Source organism: Oryctolagus cuniculus, chromosome 1 (genome assembly GCF_964237555.1).
Source record: "Oryctolagus cuniculus chromosome 1, mOryCun1.1, whole genome shotgun sequence".
Lineage (NCBI taxonomy): Eukaryota > Metazoa > Chordata > Mammalia > Lagomorpha > Leporidae > Oryctolagus > Oryctolagus cuniculus.
In genome coordinates, this window is record NC_091432.1 from 5,099,630 (window position 1) to 5,114,362 (window position 14,733).

Below are 14,733 nucleotides of genomic sequence, written 5' to 3' on the forward strand. Positions count from 1 at the left end.
AACTAATGCAACCCTGGATCTCCAGCAGCCAGGAAGGCAGATAAACATGATTTTTGATTCAACATAATCATAAAAATCCCACCATATCATCACCATTATAATAGTAGCTATGTGCTTGACATTTTGCATGCTTTATCTTATTCATACCTCAAAACAATTATTTTAGGTGTACATCACTCCTACTTTACTGATACAGAGGAGGCCACAGTACGGTGCAGCAGGCTAAGCCCCCACCCGCAGTGTCTGCGTCCCACACTGGAGTGCCAGTTTGAGCTGCTCCACCTCCACTCCAGATCTCTGCGAATGCTCCTGGGAAAGCAGTGGAAGATGGCCAAGTGCTCTGGGCCCTGCCGCTCACGGAGACTGGATCTAATTCCTGGCTTCTAGCTTTAGCCTGACCCAGCCCCAACCCCAGCTATTGCAGCCATTTCGTGAGTGAACCAGAGATCTGTCTCTCCCCACTGCCCCCCACTACGCCCCATCACTCTGCCTTTCAAATAGATAAATAACAGTTAAAAAAAAAAAAGAAACTGAGGCTTTAAAATGTTAAATAACGTCCACATGAATGCCAACAACTAGTTAGTGGCAGAAGCAGAATTCAAGCCATGCCTAACTGGGCTCCTAGCCTCTGTATGACACTATGTCTGAGCTCCTAGCCTCTGTATAACACTATGTCTGGGCTCCTAGCCTCTGTATAACACTATGTCTGGGCTCCTAGCCTCTGTATAACACTATGTCGGCCCCTAGCCTCTGTATAACACTATGTCTGAGCTCCTAGCCTCTGTATAACACTATATCTGGGCTCCTAGCCTCTGTATAACACTATGTCGGCTCCTAGCCTCTGTATGACACTATATCTGGGCTCCTAGCCTCTGTATAACACTATGTCTGGGCTCCTAGCCTCTGTATAACACTATGTCTGGGCTCCTAGCCTCTGTATGACACTATATCTGGGCTCCTAGCCTCTGTATAACACTATGTCGGCTCCTAGCCTCTGTATAACACTATGTCGGCTCCTAGCCTCTGTATAACACTATGTCTCACACAGTTTTTCTGAATCACAGACTTCCTGCTGAAAGACTAGCCTCCGACTGTGGGGTCTGAAGCACCGTATCTCCGCTGATTCAGAACTCTCGCAGAGCAACATGGAAGGCTTCTCCCGGAGTGCTGATTCTTACTTCACATTTACCTGCTTCCTGTCACATGGGCCCTGGTGAAGAAATCGGTGCTGCGTGATCTCATGGAATACTTTGTGCAGTTTGGTCCCAAACTCCTGTGTGTCAGCCGCCTAGAATGAGACAGAGAGAACACACTGAGGCCCAGTCCTGGACACCAAGAGGGACTATTCACAGGAAGTTTATACGGCGGAAGCATAAGGCAGGTAGGGAGGTAGAACACTAACATCCCTCTCAGTGTTGGAAGTTTCCTTAGTCTCCCTAGAGGCAGGAGAGACGAGACAGAAAGAAGGCCTGGGACACTTGCCACGAGACAGGGAGTGTGGATCGTGTATGCCTTCCCATTTCTGTCACCCAAGCAAGAACCTTCAAACCAGGGCCTTTTCCCCTAACTCTGCAGGAGGAGATAAGTGTCCCAGAGAGCTGTCTGTTCCTGAGGGGTTATATAAATGGTTCTGTAAAATAAACTCCCAGATTCTACTGGACAGCAGAGGCTGACTGAAGAGCTTTTCCTCAACTAAGACCTTTACAGATGACAGGAACAAAAGAATACCGTTTCACCCACAGTGAATGGGTAAGCGCATTCTATTTTTTAATACACAGTGTTAGAGTTAAGGGGGACCAGAGTAATCACCTATGCAATACACTAATGTTATAGATCAGAGATTAAAACACATGAAGGAGAAGTGACCCAGTCAAGATCTCACGGCTAATTAGTACGAAAGTTAGGGCCTTAATGCATATCTTGGAATTCCTAATCAGGTATTCTCCTCATACTCTGAGTTACCCACATAACCCAGAAAGTTGAAGCAATGATAAAATACACTAACTTATAAAGGTATTTTACTCCTTAAAAAATTTAAAGATTTATTTCTTTATTTGAAAGGAAGGTAGAGTTACACAGAGAGACAGAGAGATCTTCCATCTGCTGGTTCACTCCCCCAAATGGCCACAACAGTCGGGGCTTGGCCAGGCTGAAGCCAGGAGCTTCATCTAGGTCTCCCATTGACCCAAGCACTTGGGCCATCTTCTGTTGTTTTCCCAGGCATATTAGTAGAGGGAACTGGATTGGAAGTGGAGCAGCCAGGACTTGAACCAGTGCTGAAATGGGATGCTGGCGACACAGGTGGTGGCTTAACTCATTATGCCGCAATACTGGCCCTGGTATTTAACTCTTTGATCCAGTTAATTCCATTTATAGAAACTTATTCTGAGAAATAATTCAAGAGACAACATCATACAAGGGTATCAACTGAAGCATTATATCAGGAGGAATGTAACCAACTTAAATGTCTAACATTAGATGAATGGTTTAGATTAAAATGACACAGTAGAATACTGATTAACCAAAACAAAATCCTAAGACTGTTGAAATGGAAAATGTCAACTTATATATTAAAATGGAATGTTCTCATGGCAACTGTATAACATGAGATAATATGAAAAATTATAAATTATAGTGACAAAATTAGTTATTATTTAAAATTTTGTGTTATGTTATCTTTTTAAGGAAAGACATGCATAAAAATGAAGCACCGGGGCCAGTGTTGTGGCACATTTGGTTAAGCTGCCGGCATCCCATGTGAGTGCAGGTTGGAGTCCTGGCTGCTCTACTTCCAGTCCTGGCTTTGGTGTGGCCATTTGGGGAGTGAGCCAGTGGATGGAGGCTGTTCTGTGTAAATATACAGCACACACTTAGCCCTCACCTTCATAATAACCCTGTGAAGAAGCATTTTTTTTTTTTTTACAACTTGTAGATGAGCTCAGAGAAGTTAAATACAGGCTAAATCTACATAGCTAGTAAATAAATGAGTCATGATTTGAACCCAAGCCTCTGATTCCCAAAATCTCTGCCCCATGCATCCTGTCACATACATGTAATACTTATAGTTGCTCAGTTATTCCCAACGTGCCGTCACATGAAACAGCAGAGCACTCCTAAACAAGGCACGGGGACTCGCTGATCTCATCCCAGCTTGGCTCTTAGCTAGCTGTGTGGCCTAAAGGAGTCAGACATCTTAAAGAACTTGTATTCTCATTGATAAAAGAGTATACACACTACTATACAATCAACAAATATTTCTGATAACACTTAGGCCTGATAACAAGATAGGTAACTGGGGGCCAGTGCTGTGGCATAGAGGGTAAAGCCACTGCCTTCAGTGCTGGCATCTCATATGGGCGCCAGTTCAAGTCCCGGCTGCTCCACCTCTGATCCAGCTCTATGCTATGGCCTGGGAAAGCAGTGGAGGATGGCTCAAGTGCTTGGGCCCCTGCGCCTGCGTGGGAGACCTGAGGGAAGCTCCTGGCTCCTGATCAGTGCATCTCCAGCTGTTTCGGCCATCTGGGGAGTGAACCAGCAGATTAAAGACCTCTCTCTCTTTCTCTGCCTCTCTGTAACTCTCCCTTTCAAATAAATAAATACATCTTTTTTTCTTTTCTTTTTTTTTTTTTTTTTTTTTTTAAGACAGGTAACTGAATGCCATTAAAGCCCTGGTACCTTTAAGCCGCCCCAGTCCCCTGCTAACCTGAAGGGCCTGGAGACAGGTCTTTCGGAAGCTGCCATCGGTACTCCCAGTCACAATGGTGAGGATGGAATTCACAGCCACAGAGAGGGAGGCCTTCAGTTTCTGCTGGGTCTGGGGGACATAAAGAGACATGAAGGGTGAGACTGCATAGTTCCAAGCTGCTGGCTCAGAGAATCCCAAAGGAGCCAGAGATTCCAGTCTGAGCAGCAGGATTTCATCCTTCTCCCCCACCCCGCCCTGGACCCAGAAAAAACACTGAGATCATAACATAGCTTCATATCATGACCCTTAGGGCTTATACATTTTTTTTTTTTTTTGAGAGGCAGAGAAAAAGGGAGAGGGAGGGGGAAGGGGAGGAGGAGGGAGAGAGGTCTTCCATTCACTGGTTCACTCCCCAAATGGCCGGAATGGCTGGAGCTACGCAGGTCCAAAGCCAGGAGCCAGGAGCTTCTTCCAGGTCTCCTGCGCGGATGCAGGGCCCCAAGGCCTTGGGCCATCTTCCACTGCTTTCCCAGGCCACAGCAAAGAGATGGATCAGGAGTGGAGCAGCTGGGTCTCGAATTGGTGCCCGCCCATATGGGATGTTGGCACTGCAGGCGGCGGCTTTACCCGCTACGCCACAGTGCCGGCCCTGGATTACAAACATTTTTAAATGCTCTCTCCTTTCATAGACATAACTTACTGCCACAGATGCATTCAGAAGAGATAAGCAGTAAGGCATTGATCAATAGAATAGATATATTTACTATTTTAAAAAAAAGGAAAAGCTTTAAGTTTTGTTCTCTTTGTGTGTGTGTGTGTGTTTTTTTTTTCTGAAGAGAAGGTCAAATGGAGTTAAAAAAGAAAGGACACGTGATGGAGGAGATGAGCAAAGCAGGCAGAGAAGGCACTGGGACTGGTGTTGTTAGCAGCCGGTTAAGCTGCCACCTGTGAAACTGACATCCTGCATGGAGTGCCAGTTCGAGTCCCAGCTCCTCCACTTCTAATCCAGAGTCCTGCTGATGCGCCCAGGAAGGCAGTGGAGGGAGGCTCAAGTGCTTGGGCCCCTGCCACCCATGTGGGAGACCTGGATGGAGTTCCTGGTTCCTGGCTTAGTCTGGCCCAGCCCTGGCTGTTGTGGCCATTTGAGAAGTGAACCAGCAGCTGGAACAGTGCACTGTGCTGTGCATGTTTCTCTCTCTCTCTCTCTCTCTCTCTCTCTCTCTCTCTCTCTCTTATGCTCTGTGTTTCAAATGTATAAATAAATCTTCACAAAAAAAGCCCTGGTATGAAGAATTAGGAGATGGGAGAGGAATGTAAAGTCTAGTGAAGCAGCAGCTCCAGAAGTATGTGTGGGAAAGGGAGACACAGAGATAAGGCCCCGGTACAGCACCTCCGATTGTTCACTATTATTTTTGTCCCTGTTTATTCAAATCCATCCACTAGGAGGGAAGACTGAACAGGCTGACTACAGAGATCCACCTAAGTTAGAGCCTGAATTCCTAGGCTACAAGGCAGGGTTGTAAGGTCACCCTAGGGGACAGAAAAGGAGAGGAACAGGCTCTTCAGGCCTGTCTGCCTTACGCTCTTTATTCGAGAGCAGGAGAAAGGAGCCTGTGGATTTCTCATTACCTTGACGGCCTGATGATGCTGCCCCAGGACTTGGTCCACGGTGAACTGGATGGAATCTCGCACCGCACTGTGGCTCTCCCTGAGGACGGTACTGAGGTGAGTTGTGAGCAGAGTGTGGACCCCTAAAGGGAAGGAGGCAATCAGACCCCTGAGCAAGGATGACTATTTCCAGACCGCTGCTCCATGCTCGGAGTCGGGACCAGGACTGCGAAAGATGTCTCTTGGAATGGGTCACTTTATTTTTTAATTTTTTATTTTAATTTTTTTTTGACAGGTAGAGTTAGACAGAGAGAGAGATAGACAGAGAAAGGTCTTCCTTCCATTGGTTCACCCCCCAAATGGCCGCTACGGCTGGCACTGTGCCGATCCGAAGGCAGAGCCAGGTGCTTCCTCCTGGTCTCCCACGTGGGTGCAGGGCCCAAGCACTTGGGTCATCCTCCACTGCCTTCCTGGGCCACAGCAGAGAGCTGGACAGGAAGAGGAGCAACCGGGACAGAACTGGTGCCCCAACCAGGACTAGAACCTGGGGTGCCAGCGCCACAGGCGGAGGATTAGCCAAGTAAGCCGCAGTGCTGGCTGGAAGGGGTCACTCCTACCTGTGCACAAGCAACTACTTTTTCTTTAAATATAACCCTCTTCCCTCCCCCAGCAACTTTTAAACCCGCCCAGTTCTCACTTACAAATGAAAGAAAGTTCAAGAAAATTATTTCTGGAGAAACAAATGATCCTGTTTAATTCACACCAGAAATATATACCACAATAATAATGATGACTCCCACAGGAGAAGAGAAGGGGTGAGAGGGTCAACCTTCTGGAGCGTGGCTAACTCCCTCCACACCTAGCTGAGTGTCACCATCTGGTGAGCCACCATTGCTGGCAGCATGTCAATTCTTTCTGATGTGCTGTGGTGAGGAAATTATGAATTCTGAGACCTGCTGGTACAAGCTCTTTTTTCTTTGAAAAAAGAAAGAAAGAAAGATTTATTTATGTATTTATTTGAAAGGCAGAGTTACACAGAGAGAGAAGGAGAGGCAGAGAGAGAGAGAGAGAGAGAGAGAGAGAGAGAGAGAGAGAGAGAGAAGAGAGGTCTTCCATCCATTGGTTCACTCCCCAATTGGCTGCAACAGCCGGAGCTATACCAATCTGAAGCCAGCAGCTAGGAGCTTCCTCCGGGTCTCCCACGCAGGTGCAGGGGCCCAAGGACTTGGGCCATCTTCCACTGCTTTCCCAGGCCATAGCAGAGAGCTGGATCAGAAGTGGAGCAGTCAGGACTCGAACTGGCACCTATATGGGATGCCAGCACTGCAGGCAACGGCTTTACCTGCTACGCCACAGCGCTGACCCCAGGTCCTTTTATTTTTTTTTTATTTTTATTTATTTACTTGTATGAGACCAAGTGTCCCTGGCTGCTACAGGGATAGAGCAGACAGGAATAGTAAGAAACAACCTTACTTTGAGCAAGAGGAAGGACAATCCAGCACTAAACAGCTATACTGTAGTCTGAATCCTGCTTCCTCAGGGCATTTTAAATGGAGAATTATTGAGGCCAGCATTGTGGTCTAACAGGTTAATATGTACTGGTTAAATCCCCACTGCTCCATTTCTGATCCATTTCCCTGCTAATGTACCAGGGAAAGCAGAAATGGCCCAGGTCCTTGGGCCCTTGCACTCTAGTGGGAGAACCAGATGAAGCTCCTAGTTTTGGCCTAGCCCAGCTCTGGCCACTGGGGCCATTTGGGGAGTGAACCAGTGGATGAAAGAGCTATTTCTACTTCTCTCTCTAACTCCGCCTTTCAAATAATCTTTTTTTTTTTTTTCAAGAAAGATCGAGAATCATCTCTCAATAATAGGCACCCCTACTTGACATCATGCAGAGAAGCCAACCGTTGGAATGACAGGCAAGAGCACCATACAGACACAGGAAGACAAACACAGAGCACCTAGACAAAGCGCTGCTTAACGAATCTTCTGTTCTCAGTGTTTTTCTGCTCTCCTCTGGATATTTTGTTCAAAGACACCACCTGAGGCTGGCTGGCTTTTCCTTAGTACTGCATTAAGAATGCAAGCCAGAGAGAAGATTTACACGAAGCACAGTGATTCTTTCTGGTGGAGAGGCTAAAGTGGTTGGCTCAAAAGGAGTCTGGAGCTAGAAACAGAACACTGATTCTAGGATCAATTCTACCACCAACTAGTAGAGAAGCAGCCACTTCCCCTTCCTCCCGTCAGTATAGAACAAGGCTCTGTGCCACCTACTCACAGGTAGGTTGTGTGTGTAAACCAGGATACAACATAAGAAGTGTTCTGAAGTGTACACTGTTCCAATGCACACTGCAGTGTTCAAAGGGAAACACTGCTGTTGCCATGATATCATGTGGATTCCTGTTTCTACAGTGTGGTCCTAAGAATAGCCTCAAGAAATCAGATCCCTTTTGAAAGCAGACATGTAATTAAAAAGCCAAAGTTCATTTCTAAAACTGCTGATACTACCAGATGCTGCTGACGTTGCAGCAGAATGATGAGTTAATCATAGAAAAGTTACCATGACAAGGTGGGCAGGAGGCCAATTCAGTGATTTTTAAAAAGACACATGGAGACAGACTGTCACTCTGCACAATCTGTTTCCTGAGGCGTTTGGAGGAAGCTCTCAAGGATATGAGAAGGAAGAGGGATAAGGCGGCGCCGTTACTGCTTTCTCGGGCTGCCCTCACTGTGCAGCTTCCTCAGAGCTGCCGGTGTTGGGGTTAAAGACACTTACGTTTGCTGATGCAGTGATTAATTTCTTCCTCCTTCTTTCTCTAGGAAGGAATTTAATGAACTGAACACTATTATTTTTCAATGTCAAAAACCGGTGAAGTATATATGAAATTATCACTTCGTGTCAAGAGAACCTTCCTGTTGAAGTTGTTGGCAACAACATACATCCTGCCCACTTCCAAGTGACTGACACACTACATGCGCCCCAGGATGGGCCAAGGGGACTGGCAAATCCTCCTCGTGTCTCAGTATAAAGTCTTTTCTCCCTCAGAAGTTTATAGGAGAGATGAAGACGGCATATCCCAACGTGCGGCTGTAAGGCTGGGGACCTTGTTTGGAAAGCATTCCCAGAGGACCCTGCGCCCCCAGCTCAGCACTTGAGGAAAGAGGGTACAGTACTTGAGCTGCTCTCCTTCACAGTGCTCGTCCAAGCTCAGCTGCACTGTCGCCTCCATGGCCTGCACCTTAGCGTTGCTGTCCTGTGTAAGCCCTTGATCTTGGCCTGGTGCTGCTCACAGGGCCTCCTGGTGGGTGTGGGTGCTGTAGTCCAGGTTATGGTGCCCATTCACATGAGCGTCCAGGAGCTTCACGTCCAGTACTGCTGCCTCCATTGCTCTTCTCTCTGCAAAACACTGGCAGAACTCCTCAGCGACTGCCACATCACTCAGGTCCCACTTTACCTCCCCTCTGACTTGTTCTCAAACTCCTCCTCAGACAAGGCTTGTTCTTCTCCCTGGATGCCTGGCTCCTGCTGCTCTCAGAAGGCCCAGAGCTTCTGAAATGTGAATAACTTCAGTGGGAGTCCTTTGAGGCTCTGGATGAGGGAATGTCCAACCTCATTATCCCCAGAGCGACAGGAAGACCTGCAGGAGGGGAGTACCACTGAAACTGAAATAGGACGTCACAGCCTCCCTGTAGGCGTCTGGTGGCTTCACACACAAGCCAGCCATTGCTTGATGATAATGTTGCCAGTATCTTGCATATCAGATGAGGAGACCAAGACTTGGCAGTTTTTCATGTTGACACCTTCACTGCCATCTCCCACTGTGAAAGTCCAAATGGGCACCAAATCTCGCGGATGCATACTTTACAAATCCCAGGCGGTGGGAAAGTGGAGTCCTTGTTTTCAGTGGTATGAATTTCTTTTTAATCCAATACTGAGGACAACTACTAAGATACCTAATGGAAGCTTTCAGAATCAAGCTAAGCAGAAGTATATAAGGGGCTGGCACTGTGGCATAGCAGGTAAAGCCACTGCCCGCAGTGCCTGCATCCCACATGAGTGCTGGTTCCAATCCCGGCTGCTCCACTTCTGATCCCGCTCTCTGCTATGGCCTGGGAAAGCAGTGGAAGATGGCCCAAGTGCCTGGGCCTCTGCACCCATGTAGGAGACCCGGAAGAAGCTCCTGGCTCCGGATCAGTGCAGCTCTGGCCGTTGCAGCCATCTGAGGAGTGAACCAGCAGATGGATGATCGATCTCTCTCTCTCTCTGCCTCTCCTTCTCTCTCTGTGTAACTCTGATTTTCAAATAAATAAATAAACCGTTTTTAAAGAAAGTATATAAATTATCAGAGTCCTATAAGAATAATAGGCAACACTGGTTTCTGAGGAATCTGAGTCTGTAAGATACATTCAATAGGACTGAGAACATGGTATCAAGCTTACGGTATCCAGGATCAGCCTCTGGCAAACTTAAAAAACAAACTATAGGAGGTGGCAGAGCTTGTTAAGGAGGTCTTCAGATCGGAAGGGCCTCTGACATCATCAAGTCTAACAATCCCTTGTTAAAGATGCAAAGCAAGACTAAGTTGATTTATGTGATCTGCTTCGAAGCACCATTGAGGAAGCTGATGTTTGAGCTAAAATTAAACACAGATGTCTTTCTCTCTTTTTAAAATGATATAACACATGCCTGGAAAAAAAGTTCTGCTTTTTTTTTTTTTGAAGATTACTTGTTTGAAAGGCAGAGTGACAGGGAGAGACAGAGAGACACACAGCAAGAAAGAGATCTCCCTCCGGCTTGTTCACTCCCTAAATGGCTTCAATAGGCAGGTATGGGCCAGGCCAAAGCCAGGAGTCTGGAATCCATCCTGTTCTAGCACATGGGTGGCAGGGGCCCAAGTACTTGAGCCACACTTTGCTGGCTTCTCAGATACACCAGTAGGAATCTGGACTGGAAGCAGAGCAGTCAGGACTCAACTGGACAGTCAATGCAGGATGCTGGTACTGCAAGAGGCAACTTAACCCACCGCACCACAACACCAGCCTCAAACCTGGTCACTGGTTCCTATCCTGTAGTCCCTTCCACACATTAAGCTGCTCTTCTTATCAACCTCTGTCCTTGTGAACACAGGCCAGGTAACAGCCCTGGTTGTCCTCACCTGAGACCTCCTTGCTGAAGCGTTATTAGTTTGGGTCTCATAGTTCCCATTTTTCTGGTCATAATCAATGGAACAGCCGGGCATCACAGAACGTGAGCTCCTCAAATAAAGAGTTGCAAGCCCAAGCCCAGGAACTTCTCTCCCAGAGTACGTGTGTGGGGAAACAGCAGGAGAGGCCTTGAAGGAAGGCTGCAGGAAGAATCCCAGAGCTGGCTATGGTTTGTTCAACAAATAGTTGGCACCAGTCAACATAAGCTCTCCTGATCCAGGGTGATAAGCAGTCGTATGACATGGTGGGATCAGGGCCACGTAACACAGCACTGGAATGCTTGCAGGGCAGAGTCCCACAAGGACACAAGTCCCACGCAAGGAGAGCACTGACATGCATCAGAGGCACCAAGAGGGAGGCTCGTGAACCTTCCCCAAACGTGTATCAGCTCCACTTCTCCTAACTTGCCTCAAGGTTAGGAGGGCAATGAGCAACAGTAAGTGTACAACCCAAGGCCTACTGGATTAAAATGCATAAACCATGGCTGGCAGTGCGGCACAGTGGGTAAAGCTGCTGCCTGTGACACCACCATCCCATATGGGTGCCGGTTCAAGTCCCAGCTGCTCCACTTCTGATCCAGCTCCCTGCTAATGGCCTGGTAAAAGCAGTGGAAGATGGCCCAAGTACTTGGGTCCCTGATACCTACAGGGGGGATTCTGATAAAGCTCCTGGCTTCACCCTAGCCCAACGCTGGCTCTTGTGGCCATCTGGGGAATGAACCAGCAGATGGAAGATATATCCCTCTCTTTCCCTCTTTGTAACTCTTTCCAAAAATAAATAAATAAATATTTTAAGAAATTCATAAACAAACTCAAACTCAGTGGTTTTCACACTGAGTTTGGGCCCCACCTTTGTCCAAGGAAAGCCCTCTCTGTATGTGTGGCCGGGACATATTTTAGAAATTCCCCAGGTAATATATCATGCAACTAAGGTTGAGAACCACTGCTCTAAGGGGATACACTCTTAGGAAGCATTGTAGGAAGTGTCTGCTGATTTCTGGCTAGTGAAATCTGAGAATGTCACATTTAAGTGTTGCACCCACTTTTCCACAGGGCATATCATTTAATTTATTAAGCAAGGTTTTTCACTGAAATTCTTTATTCTACAGAAATATATCTAACTCCTTTTATCCTCTTAGCACTTGGCTCGCCCAAGTTGGCAACCCCATTCTCCTGTACCTACCCCAGAGTTCCGTTTGCTGGACTGGAAATCCACTGTGGAAATCCATAAAGAGAAAAAGTAGCAGAGTTCGTCCTGGAGGGTCCATATTCTGAGACTGATCCTGCTGACTGGATCCCACCTGATAACCCACATCTGGAAGCATGACATCTAGAGGACAAGATATTACACACATTTTCAACATAATCAAGTCCTCAAGATATTCAGCGACTAAGCAACCTATATCCTGAACAAAAAAGACCTGAGAACAGGAGAGTTAAACGCAAACACTCACTTCTCCCTCTTGAACCTGTTTTTCTATTCATACAACAGAGGCAAATAACAGTGACTCACAGGAAGAACATCAAAATAACAACGGGGTATACAATGCAAACCAGGGCTGGCTTTAGCTCAGCGGCTCCTTCATCTACTGAAAAACGCAAACCAAACAGCACGCCTTTCCGTTTACTGGAAAGTATTACACAAAAACTCAATTATTCCTCAAATAACCTTGTAAGGTAGATATGACAAGCAAGAGGCAGAGGGCAGAGTCTAACCTGAGTAATGACAACAACTAACTCGCACGATGCATCAGGAACCATATAAAATTCATTTCAAGTACTATTTTAACATTTAGACTTCATAACACCACCACGGGGTAGGACTGAATTGCTAAACCATTTTACAGATAAGAAAACATGCATAGATAGGCTAAATATCTTGCTTACCGTGAGCTACTGAGTAGTGGAACTGTTTTAGACCTTGCTAGGTTGACTCCAAAATCTGTGTTCATAACCCCAGTACTATCTGATGTTTGGGTTCTCAACTACTTTGATGCTCTATGGCCATGTTCTAGCACCTGGAGCCTTCAATACAATCAGGACTGTCCTACGTTCCAGATCCACACAGAGAAATACCTCTATGCGGATCTGGATTCTGTCCTTTAGAGTAATGAGGAAGGAATTAAGGGGTCCTTTTCTATGTTGTCCATTTCCAAACAAGCAAGTTCAGGTATCATGAAAATAAAAATGAAACAGAGAAAGAGATGTCAACATCCCTAGAATTCACCCAGGTCGTCCCTCTTCAACTGATGGCATGATTCCGTTCTCACAAAATGACTTCCTCTAGAGGACCCTGTCCAAGGACCCCTTTCTTCTCAGCCCCATCTTTTGGAAAAACTACCTACCTGAGAGAGAGAGGAGAAAACAAAACAAAACAAAACACACCTCATCCCAGGCTTACTTCGCAGGTGAAGCTCCTACCATTCCCCTGGAGACACTGCCAATCCTCAGTTCACTCCTCCCCTGCCAGTCACAACCCCAGAACGCCTTTTCCTCACTGATTATCTCTATCAGGATCCAAATGACCAGACTACCATCCAGACTTCAAAAGGGGCCACGATGTGGCTCAGCGGGTTAACGCCCTTGCCTGAGGCGCTGGCATCCCATACAGGTGTTGGTTCAAGACCTGACGGCTTCTCTTCCGATCCAGCTCTCCGCTGTGGCCTGGGAAAGCAGTAGAAGACAGCCCAGATCCTTGGGCCCCTGCACCCGTGTGGGAGACCCGGAGGAAGCTCCTGGCTCCTGGCTTGGGATCGGCAGAGCAATTGGGGAGTGAACCATTGGATGGAAGACCTCTCTCTCTCTCCATCTCCTCTCCCTCTGTAACTATGACTTTCAAATACATAAATAAATCTTAAAAAAAAGATTCTAGCTAACAGCAGTCAGGCTCAAAACTGTAGATCTCCTAGCACCAGTCCAGGGTTCCATATTTCTGTTTCCCACTTGTAGTCACTGGTCCTGTTATCAACCACCCACGTTTTAGCCTAATTCTCTAAAAGCCAATGTGGTAAGACCCTACATGAATATTGCAGCCAGCTTCCTAGGTGCAATGCTAGTGATGCCTTACATTTGTGCTGTTTTAATTTTTAAAATTTTATGTGAATGTTCTTACTTCATTAAGAAGCATTTCTTTTCCACAACAGTTCAAGGTGTCCTTGCTCACTCATTTTTTAAAGCCCTCAAATGGATAGATCAAGGTACAATAGAGGCTGGCGCTGTGGCTCACTAGGCTAATCCTCCGCCTGCGGCGCCGGCACACCGGGTTCTAGTCCCGGTCGGGGCGCCGGATTCTGTCCTGGTTGCCCCTCTTCCAGGCCAGCTCTCTGCTGTGGCCCGGGAGTGCAGTGGAGGATGGCCCAAGTGCTTGGGCCCTGCACCCCATGGGAGACCAGGAGAAGCACCTGGCTCCTGCCTTCGGATCAGCGCGATGTACCGGCCGCAGCGTGCCGGCCATGGCAGCCATTGGAGGGTGAACCAACGGCAAAAGGAAGACCTTTCTCTCTGTCTCTCTCTCTCACTGTCCACTCTGCCTGTAAAAAAAAAAAAAGGTACAATTTTAGAAACCCTACAAACAAGACCCTAGAAGGACCCCAAAAAGGTGGCAGTAGACAGAGTGGGAAGAGAACCAGTATCAAGGAACAATGCTGACTCAGTTAGGTTCTGCTGGGGCTCTGCCTGTTTGATACCTGTTTGCCTCATTTCAGGTAGACCGGCAAACTCAGAAAACCCCACCCCACACCCCTGCCTAAGCCAATCACCGGGTCCTATATTTATATACACCTGCTATTTATATTTTCTGAAGATTCTCTAATATTCCTTAGATTTTTATTTTTCCATTCAATCTCCTTTCAGGGGGAGATACATGTATACCTTTGTCCAAATCGAGATCCAAATGGGGCACCATGCACAAGTGGTATTTTTTCCAGTCAATGAAATAAGAGGTGTCTTTGAAGATAGCAGTAGTTGGCTCCTTCCAACTTGACGACATCAGAGGCAGACCTAAAGGTCCATATAGGAATATGTATAGTTGCTAAAGAAAACGGCCACATTTTAGTTTCCTTATATTCATTTGTATATTATAAACATAACACTGATCTGATTCACAATCCCAGGAATAAATGAGTGCCACCATGTAATAACTTATTAAGCTTCTTCCATGAAGATAGGTGAGACACCAGAAGTGGATCCATTAGGGATCCCCGGAAATTTATTTTGGGTTTAATAAGAATGAGCTAC

General features: G+C 46.7%; 1 protein-coding gene and 1 non-coding gene across 2 annotated transcripts in view; both read right to left on the bottom strand.

Annotated features, from left to right (window-relative positions):
• Positions 1-14,733, bottom strand: part of TOP6BL (TOP6B like initiator of meiotic double strand breaks) — a 94,913-nt gene that overhangs the window by 9,895 nt on the left and 70,285 nt on the right. Inside the window, exons 9-13 of the mRNA XM_070050967.1 lie at positions 14,368-14,518; positions 11,681-11,827; positions 5,315-5,436; positions 3,704-3,814; positions 1,190-1,288 (exon numbers count right to left, since the gene is read on the bottom strand). Coding sequence (XP_069907068.1) covers positions 1,190-1,288; positions 3,704-3,814; positions 5,315-5,436; positions 11,681-11,827; positions 14,368-14,518 — 630 coding nt within the window. The remainder of the gene's footprint in view (positions 1-1,189; positions 1,289-3,703; positions 3,815-5,314; positions 5,437-11,680; positions 11,828-14,367; positions 14,519-14,733) is intronic.
• Positions 6,697-6,827, bottom strand: LOC127482549 (small nucleolar RNA SNORA63). Its single transcript, XR_007912311.1, has one exon. It is a non-coding gene; the product is annotated as a small nucleolar RNA SNORA63 (small nucleolar RNA).